The sequence below is a fragment of the Pterocles gutturalis genome, unplaced genomic scaffold, assembly GCF_000699245.1.
Source record: "Pterocles gutturalis isolate BGI_N339 unplaced genomic scaffold, ASM69924v1 scaffold16073, whole genome shotgun sequence".
NCBI classification, from domain to species: domain Eukaryota; kingdom Metazoa; phylum Chordata; class Aves; order Pterocliformes; family Pteroclidae; genus Pterocles; species Pterocles gutturalis.
In genome coordinates, this window is record NW_010125875.1 from 22,116 (window position 1) to 31,290 (window position 9,175).

The following is a 9,175-nucleotide window of genomic DNA, read 5'->3' on the forward strand; positions in this document are numbered from 1 at the left end:
TGTTTTTTTTTTTTAGATCCTTTTCCTCATGGGGTCTGGATTTGTTGGCCTTTTTTCTTTTTTACTATTTCTGTTGATGCTGTGAATCTCTTAAGCCGTTAATCAGCTTTCACCTTTTCTGGAAAGCCTCCTGTGCCATCTATTATGAACACTTCTGTCTATTTGCTTCTGTCTCTCTGGGTTCCTGAAGCTCTAATTAAACTAGAGGCTTCCCCGTCCCACCAGCAGCTGTAACCTATAACAAATGTCTGCCTTGTTGTCAGGCAGCTCCAGCGTGCCTGCCTTTCTGTAGGGGCTCTGGCAAGCTTTCCTTCCTCCATAGAGGCACCCTCTCAGTAAATGCCAAAGGACACTTTTTGTTCGTTACTAGCAGCTGCTGAAGAATTTAACCCTCAGCAACATCTTGATCAAACGGAATGAGTGATCGCCTGCCAGCTTCGCATCTCCGAAGGATATTGTCCTTAGTGTTTTACATTTTTACAAAAGAAGTGGAAACTGTAGTAGCAGTGAACATGTGTCACGTTGATTATCTGTAACCTCGGCTGTCCGTCGCTCTGTGCTGGAAGGCAGGAGAGCACACTGTGTTCAAACGCCAGCGTCTGTCCTTTGGGCCCTTCTGGGCTTTTGTCAAAGGAGCTGAACTTGAACTGGACTGAAGTTCAGGGAGCTTTTATTGCGGAGCCGCAAATGTGAATGGCTTCCTTGATATCACTTCTGTGCTGGTGTCGGGTCGCTCTTACTCACTACAGCCTACAGCTCTGGGATGTGTCCCCTGTACAAACTATGGTTGAAAACAATCCCAGCTGCTTAAATGTGGCACAAATCTCTGCTCCAGGACTTGGTCAGGAAGCTGCCTGGGTTTCCCATAACTGAATGCAAGCAATAAGGGGGAAACGTGACAGTTTCTTTTGCTGATAACCCCGTAAACTAATCTTTACAGGGCAAACAAGAGCTCTAATGGTATATCCCAACACAAACAGCCATAATAAATCTGGCAATCTGTGCTGGTCTGTCCTCAGGTCTGCAGAACGAGTTGTTCTTTCTAGCAATAGTCTGAGTCCATAGGCAAAGATCAAAGTGCCTGTTAAGGAAATGTTAACTTAAGGATGAAATGTGATTTCTTGTGGTTAACTCCTGACAGCCTGGGGGAGGGCTGTTCCCATCCTGAACCATTTTGGTTCATGTAGGTAAGCCTTGAAGTAAGTAGGATGCAAAGCGACTACCTCCCCAAAAATGGCAGTGAGCCAGGCTGCTTTAGATTGATCCCGTGATCCTCCACAAACACAGTCTGATTCTCTCTACGAGAGTGTCCTGGCTCGAGTTTTGTCGGAGACTCCAGGTTGTCTGAGCTATTCAGAGCAGGACTGCAGAGTGAGTTTGGGAGACCTGGAGCAGTGGAGGGCTCGGTGTGTGGTGCACAGTGCAGGGTTTGGAGATACATTCCACAAACCAGCCTTTGTTTCTCTGCAGATCCTTTGCGGATCTTACCAACAATGGCAGCTGGAGTGGGGAGCAGCTTTGCTTTTCATGTTTCCATGCTGGGGCTAAGAGACCCCTGAAAATAAAGCTTTACATGTGGGTGTGTAGGGTGGATGTCAGTAAAGCATCACATCCCTCTGCTGGTGATCTAACCTTTAAGTTAATTGCTTCTTGCTCAGCACTTTGAAAACACCATGAGTGCTGATTGACAGCATTCCCCTGTCACTTTACCCGTTGTTCCTTGCTAGTGCTACTTTGGCACTGAGGACGTGAAACGAGTTTAATGACTTGGGTGGCTTAAATTCAGTATTGCCAGAACTCATGCCCAGTTTGCTCTCTACAGCTTCTTTTTCAGAGAGAGTGCGGAACATGTCTCCAGATGAGATCAAAATCCCTCCTGAGCCTCCTGGCAGATGTTCTAACCACTTGCAGGTTGGTAGAAGTCCACTTCCTCTTTGTTGTTTTTCAAAGGCTTCCATTTCAGAAGGGAGGGGGAATATTTGTGAACTCTGCTTGGCATTGTTGCACAAGTTAAACCACACCGTGTTTATGAATGCACTGTGTTCACACTTTAGACTTTGCAGCTATTCTAGTTTAGGAATCTCAAAGTAGCTTAAAGCTGTTTTCCAGTCTCTGAGAGTCACTTGTGCTTTGAGATGGCTCTTGATCCCACCAGTGACACAGCAGCAATGTTTACTTTGAAGGCTGCTGTCCTCTTACCTCAGCAAATTCAGCTCCGTAGGAAAGAACAAATCATTGTTTTTTCTATACAGGCCTGAGAATCCCCTAACTGGAAGAGTTGAGGCAGCATTGACTGAATTCCTTTTCCACCTACATATCTAGATGATAAACATTTAGAGGGAAGGCTAGTAACTTAGAGGCAGCAAAAGAAAACAAACACGTGTTTTCTCTGGTACACACCCAAATAATTGCAGTAACCAACTTTGCAACAACCTTCTGCTCTGTTCTCCTCCTCCTGATGGAGGGCAAATGAAAGAGCAGAGGCTGCTGTTTCCTGCCATCCATTGGGGTTTTGACTGCAGTTACCTGCCCGGTAGAAATACAGGTGAAGAACCCCTTCTGGAATGCTCTATAAAGTAAGCTGCTAATGTGCAGTGGTGATTCAGAATGACTCACCACCCAGATCATGCCTCCTGCTTCCCCGCACAGTGTACCTGGGCACACCCGTTCCTCCTCTGGTGCTGTAGGACGATGTTACTGTTCTGACATCAATGAGTTAGAGTGCGTTAGATCTGAGGAATGTGCAGAGCTTGAGAAAGTAGACGGAATAAGGCAGATTTTCTTCCCCTTTGACAGCAGTTTACTATGTTAAATCAAAGGAGGACTTGTCCTCTGTTAGCAGGTCAAACCACATCTTAGAGCACTTTGAGCAAGGAGATGGGATTGTTCTTGAGGTTCAAAATGTTCTAGGCTTTTCACTGTTGATTTGCTCTTTCCTTTTGTCAGGTTCTTCCTCTAATAAACTGTATCTCGAACTCTGCCAAAGGCAGTATTTCTTACTGTAGAGTTGACTGAGTAGTTCCCCATCTCTGGGCTTTGTGAACCATATTGCTGCCTGCACGGGGAGGGGACAAAAGGGGACACCTAGTCAATTGTTTCCATTCCCCAAATTCACCCTCTTTGCAGTTTTCCTTTGAACCTCACCATGTGTACAATGGATGTGAAGATTGTTATTTCTTCTTGCTAATTGTGTGAAGATCTGATGAAAATTTGTCTTATAAAGCTTTTTTTAAAGCTGATGAAATAGGAGTTTCATGTTGGCTCTTAACAGTCATCTTTTATTCAGGCATGAGCAAACCCGGAGACAATAGTCAGTTCTGTATTTGTGTTGACTGTCCGCACGGAGGGAAACATGAAGTGACTTATCCAGAAGCAACAAAGGAAAATTGACTCAGTTCTCCCATCCTGAAAGACTGAAGGCCTGGCCTCAGATCTTACTTTATATGCTTCTTGTACATGAGAAATTTGTGTCAAAGAGACAAGATGAAGGAAATTACTGAGAATATTCTCTTAGTACCACTAGAGTGTATGTTCCATCTGAAAGTTTCTGCTTTTGCTGTCACTTCACCGTCACCAGAGTAAGCTCTTTCACTGCCCTGCTGAGGAAGATGAAAATCCATGCTTATTTTTTAATCTTTCAGACTTTTTGGAGAGTAGAATGCTTGGCATTTCCAACCTGAGTCAGTTAAGGTGCCTTTTGCAGAGGCTTATGGCTTCACTAAGCTGTTTGTAGAGTTGGTAACTATGTGAGTGATCTCAGAGAGAAGCCCATTCCATCAAACTGGCCGCTTGTGCCCAAGCAGGAATTTTACAAGTGCATTGTTCCTGAGAGCGTTTGGCTGCCAGGAGCCACCACCAGCAGTACCTGGTGATCCCGTTGGTTTTAGTTCTCCAGCAGGACTTGGCTCTGCTCATCTGTTACCCAGGCATAGCCATGAGCCTTGACTTTGCCCGCTGTAGCCCCACAGCTGTTTTTCAGGTGCACGACTGAGTCTGGAGGTGGGTGTCATGGTCACTGTAACTTGTGGGAGAACCTTTGTGGAGGTCACCTGTCCCTCCTGGAGCTGGCTTTTCCTTCTCTACAGTCACAGCTATAACAGGGATCAACAGGCTGAGAGGAAGAGGTGTGCTCTGCTGCCTCAAATGCAAGTCTGTAATCATCCAGCCTCTTAGAAAATACAAAGATCAGTTCCCTTATCCATCCAGACAATTCATGAAGGTACTGACAGGCCTTAAAGGAGGGAGTGTCTGTACCCATCAGCCTGTCTGGCCTCAGGGGAGGGGTGGTATCCCTGCTCTCCATGCAAGGAGGTCACTGGTTCAGCTGGCTTGTTGCCACATGTCACCTGGGGTGCTCCTCCTTTTTGTACTGGCTCACCCTGTAATCTTTCTCCCTTAGGATAAAATTCAGAAGCTATATGAGAGGAAAATAAAAGAGGGCATGGATATGAACTACATTATTCAGAGGAAAAAGGAGTTCCGCAACCCCAGGTGAGCCACTGTCTTTTCCCAACTGACCAAAGCACCACGCAGTAAATTCCAATAATTTTCTCTTTGTTGGAGTTGTAGAAGAAAAGGGATCCTGAGTAAGAAGTACTACTGCTTGCAAAAATGAGAAAGATGTAATTTGATTGTAACTGAAACAGTAAAACTCTTCTTTATATTCTGTGAGGCAATGGCTGTAGTTGGTGTGTCAGATTTAAAATGTACAGGCTTTGGCTGAATACTTTAGATGTGTCTGTTGTGGGAGCTGGGAGATTAATCTGGGGGAAGTGGGAAATAATGTGATTGACGGCATGCCACATGCATCATCGCAAGCGTAGCTTCCCGGGTTCTGATTTTACTCTTGCAGTGTGAAGAGGTGACACCCTCTTTCTACTAACAAATCTGAAATGCTTCCGTTTACTTCTAGCTCCCTGGCTCTGTTCTGAACTCTCGTCTTTCCTTTGCAGCATCTATGAGAAGCTGATCCAGTTTTGTTCAATTGATGAACTCGGTACAAATTATCCAAAGGTGAGGTGTGATACTCTTCACTGGCAAGGGAGTGGGTAAAAGATAACACAGGGGTGTAAGGTCATACCTTGGGCTTTCTTGAGCCTGCTTCCTTAAACGTCCTTTAAGGGAACTTCAGGCTGATCCTCTGCACTGAAGTGAGGTTTTATGTGGTACTGAGCCTCAGTGCCTCCAGCTTTGCTATAATGATTCTGAACCAAAAATGCTGAAGCGTGTAGATACACATGAAACTCCTTGCGGGGGACAGAAGCTGAGCAGCAGAAAAATGCGTGCCTTATCCCAGCATCCTTTTGACTTCAAAGCTATTTCTTCATGCACAGCAGAACGTGGTCTTATAAAAGGAAGTCTGATGTGAACTTTGTGTCGCTGGGATACAAGAAGAGATCAGTAACGAGTATCATCAGTGAACAGAAATACACAAAACACTTTGGAACTGGGTTTTGGGTATATGTGGAAATAGCCCTAATCTGATTTTTTTTTTTTTTTTCTTCTTTAGGACATGTTTGATCCTCATGGCTGGTCAGAGGATTCCTATTATGAGGCACTAGGTGATTCGAGGAAGTCTCTTTTTTTTGTCCTGACTTAGTTCTTTGTGTTTTACAAAACATTAATTAGCTGCACTGGAGTCTTCACTTCCTTTGTAAAGAGAAGTCATCACATGCTGCTCTTTAACTATTTTATTCTGGTTGGATGTGCCTGAGTGTTATTGATGCTTCATCAGTCTGGAAAGCCTTTTCATTTAAATTGGTTCTTCAATGTTTTCATCTCTTAAATCATTAATTTAGTGCAGTAATGCTTTGATTAGAAAGCTGTAGTTGGTTTAATGGCAGCTTAATTTTCTGTACACAATTTGAAGTTTTTGATTATGATGGGGAGTGAGATAGAATTATGGATTTTTATAGTTTCTAGTGTTTAACTTCTGATCTTTCTCAGCTAAAGCCCAGAAGATTGAAATGGACAAACTGGAGAAGGCCAAGAAGGAACGCACAAAGGTAGCTATTCAAAACCAAGAGAGCCTGAGATGCAGGGTTTTTGTTTGTTTCCCAGCTGAATTTCCTTTTGTTGCTTTGCTGTTTTTATGAACTGTGCTCTGTGCTATTACTGTTCAGTTTTCCCTGGTTCTGACCTTTCTTCTTGCATGTCTTTTTCTAAGCAGCACAGATCAAGTTGTTTGCCCTTCCTTATAGGTCCATTTCTCTAGGTTGTTTATTCCACTGGATTCCTTCTCTTTTGGCAGTATTTTTCAACCAGAGCTTTTAAAATGGTACTCAGTAAGCCAGATACAGGCAAGATAATGCATAAAGAACGGCTTTTTTCTTAATGTGTGACATTTTGCCTGGTGGCAGAGCCTAGTTACAGCTTCATTTCCTCACCGTATCTTATTGTGAGACCATATCTGCTTTCTGTTCTCTTTGATATTGCCTTCTTGCATCTAATTTCCAGAAGTGTTGTGTCTATTTTAACTTCAACTGGAAGTGTATTGGCTTTTTGCAAAATGTACGTGCTTCTGTACCCCCAAAAAGAACACAGACGGGCTTTGGAAGATTCTGTTCCTGTCCTTTAGTGGTGTTGCCTTTAAGCTAATGTCTGGCATTAGAAAACTGTCTCATGTCAGAGATTGCCATCTAACCTTGCAGAGGCTCTTTCCATATTCGGTATGCGGAGGTATTTTTTTTTTCTTGCAATGCATGCTGTGTCTTGCTCCTTGTTTTGGTTTTTGCACAGTAACCCAAGTGTCTGATTACGTCCTTGCCCTTATCTGCAGTTTTGAAAATACGAGGCTGCATGCTGGTGTAGCTCTTGTTGCTAGGTTTTGTGCTGTGATGCAGTCAAAGTAACTCGTGCAGGTAGGGACTTGTCTTGCATGTTTCTTAAAGGAAAAAGAAGAGGAATACATTCTTTAATGAGCAGGATGTTTCCTTTCTGAGCTATATCAAGTTCAAAAAAAAAACCCAAAACCCAACACATTTTTGTTTTATCTGGTGTAGGAGCTGGGTTGCAGGAACCCTTAATGATCATGACTTCGGTGCACTGTGGCCTGAGCTCTGTCTTTCTTCCTGCATGACAGTCAGCTCGGAGGCCAATGTCTTACATGACATTAAAGCTGTTCTTTGAAAATATAGAGAAGTGATGTGGGGGTAAAAAAAGACTCTGTATATTAACATTTCATTTTTATCTTCCTGTGTGTCTCTCCCTTCCCAGATTGAATTTGTGACTGGCACTAAAAAGGGTACAACAACAAGCGCCACTTCTACAACAACCACAACAGCCAGTACCACTGTGGGAGGTAAAGAACAGTTGTGATTGTACCTGTTAAGCTGCAGCAATGCTGGGATTAGTGCTTCCTGCAAAGCCTGAAGGCTCTCTATTGATTGTATGTAATGCAAGACAGCATTCCTTCTGGGAGTGGATGGACTAGCTTTGCTCCAGTCCGTGTGTCCCATGGCTGTCCTTCAGGAATGAAAGCTCAGGAGACTGGTAGTGAAGAGGTTTATTAGTGGGTCAAGAAATCTCCTGATGTCTGTGGTTGTAGAGTGTTCTTGGGGCTGGTATGTCTTGAGATTTCGAAACTGAAAATCATTCTCCTGCCTACAGCCTGCCTGTTAAACTGGGAGGAAAGGAGAAAAACCACTGGAGGCTGATGAGTGTGTCCTGTGCCTGAGCAGCTGAGATATGTACGCTCTGTTAGAATTAAATATGCCTTGGGGCAGGGAGTGAACCTGTCTCCCATTTGGCTGGAGTTCAGGTGTAGAGCTTTACTTTGACTCCTGAGGTACAAAGTTGTCTTTCTTCCTCACCACTGACTGCCAGTGTGTGCTGAAATTAATGTGAGGGAAAGTTGTCTCATCAAGCAGGGGTATTGTAACAGTTGACAAGACAGGGTGTTACGAAGGGCTTGGTGACCTTTAACATAACACTAATCCTCATTTGCTTGATCTAATCAAATTCACAGATGCCCAGAAGAGGAAGAGCAAGTGGGACTCGGCCATCCCTGTAACAACGATAGCTCAGCCCACCATCCTCACCACTACTGCAACGCTGCCGGGTGTTGTCACAGTGACAACAAGTGCAAGTGGATCCAAAACTACAGTCATATCGGCTGTGGGCACCATTGTGAAAAAGGCAAAGCAGTGACTGGTGTGCTGGGCCTGGATTTTCGGACTTAATTGTCATTGAAGCCATTGTTCTCGAAAGGGAGGGGTTTCGCCTTTGGTAAAAGATGACAAGATTCTTTGAAACAGACCACAGTTCCCTTCTGAAAGAGTGGGGGCAGGAGCAGGCATGCCAGCTGTGTGCCCCAAGGAATGGACCTCTGCCGAAAATGCCTCTGTCTTGTCTTGCTGCGGGAAGATGCAGTCTGTGTGTGTTGTGCTGGAGGAAGGTGCTATCTGAAGTCGGATTATAGAAATCAGCTTATTAAATTACTGCGTTAGGTTCTTACCCTACTTGCAAGTCTGGTTTAGCGGGGGGAAAAAAAAAGGCAAGTAGTGAAGGAATATCAGTATTACCTTTGTGTGTTCCAGTTCACGCTCACAGGCTGCTAGCAGCTTGTGATATGTACCTCCCTCACGTATGCTGACTCAGTTCTGGGGGAATTAAAGCAGAGACAATTGCTCAGTGTCCGTCTCCAGATGTGTAGCAGAGACTTGAAGCGACCTACAGCTGAGTGTAGACTCCCTCTTCGTTACAGCGCTGCCATCTGTACCTGTGCACATATTTGTGTAGACCTCAGTGACCACGTGTTAAATAGTTGAACTATTGAGGAAACTGTGCTGAAATAGTCTTGTTGCCGTCTTGCAGGGATGGAGATTTCTATGCAGACCCCATAAACTGTAGAGTTTTAATCTGTGCACTTATTTGCAAAGGTAACTCTTCCATTGCCGTGGACTGGGCAGCAGATGAGCGGAGGAGTGTCTGATTTCAATTGTGGTATTGTCCATCTTTGGTAGAGATGTACTGTGAATGCACACATGGCAGTTCCTGCTTGCACCACTGTTGTGAAAAAGTATTTTCAGTTGAAAATTTTATTGTATAAATCTTCTTACCTGTGTAGCAAAAAATTATTATAAAAATGGAAAAGTCTTTAAAAAAAACCCCTGGTGTAATTCATGTGTCTGCATTGCTCATCCTGGCAAGGGAGAATCGGGGTTCCTTTGCTGTG

At 44.1% G+C, this 9,175-nt stretch overlaps 1 protein-coding gene across 1 annotated transcript in view; it reads left to right on the top strand.

Annotated features, from left to right (window-relative positions):
- The window catches only part of SAP30BP (SAP30 binding protein), a gene marked incomplete at its 5' end in the record, with an annotated part of 30,502 nt that extends 22,028 nt beyond the window's left edge, over positions 1–8,474 (top strand). Inside the window, 7 exons of the mRNA XM_010078756.1 lie at positions 1,823–1,911; positions 4,400–4,491; positions 4,953–5,013; positions 5,510–5,561; positions 5,947–6,005; positions 7,216–7,300; positions 7,967–8,474. Coding sequence (XP_010077058.1) covers positions 1,823–1,911; positions 4,400–4,491; positions 4,953–5,013; positions 5,510–5,561; positions 5,947–6,005; positions 7,216–7,300; positions 7,967–8,148 — 620 coding nt within the window. The remainder of the gene's footprint in view (positions 1–1,822; positions 1,912–4,399; positions 4,492–4,952; positions 5,014–5,509; positions 5,562–5,946; positions 6,006–7,215; positions 7,301–7,966) is intronic.
- Positions 8,475–9,175: the final 701 nt, after the last annotated feature.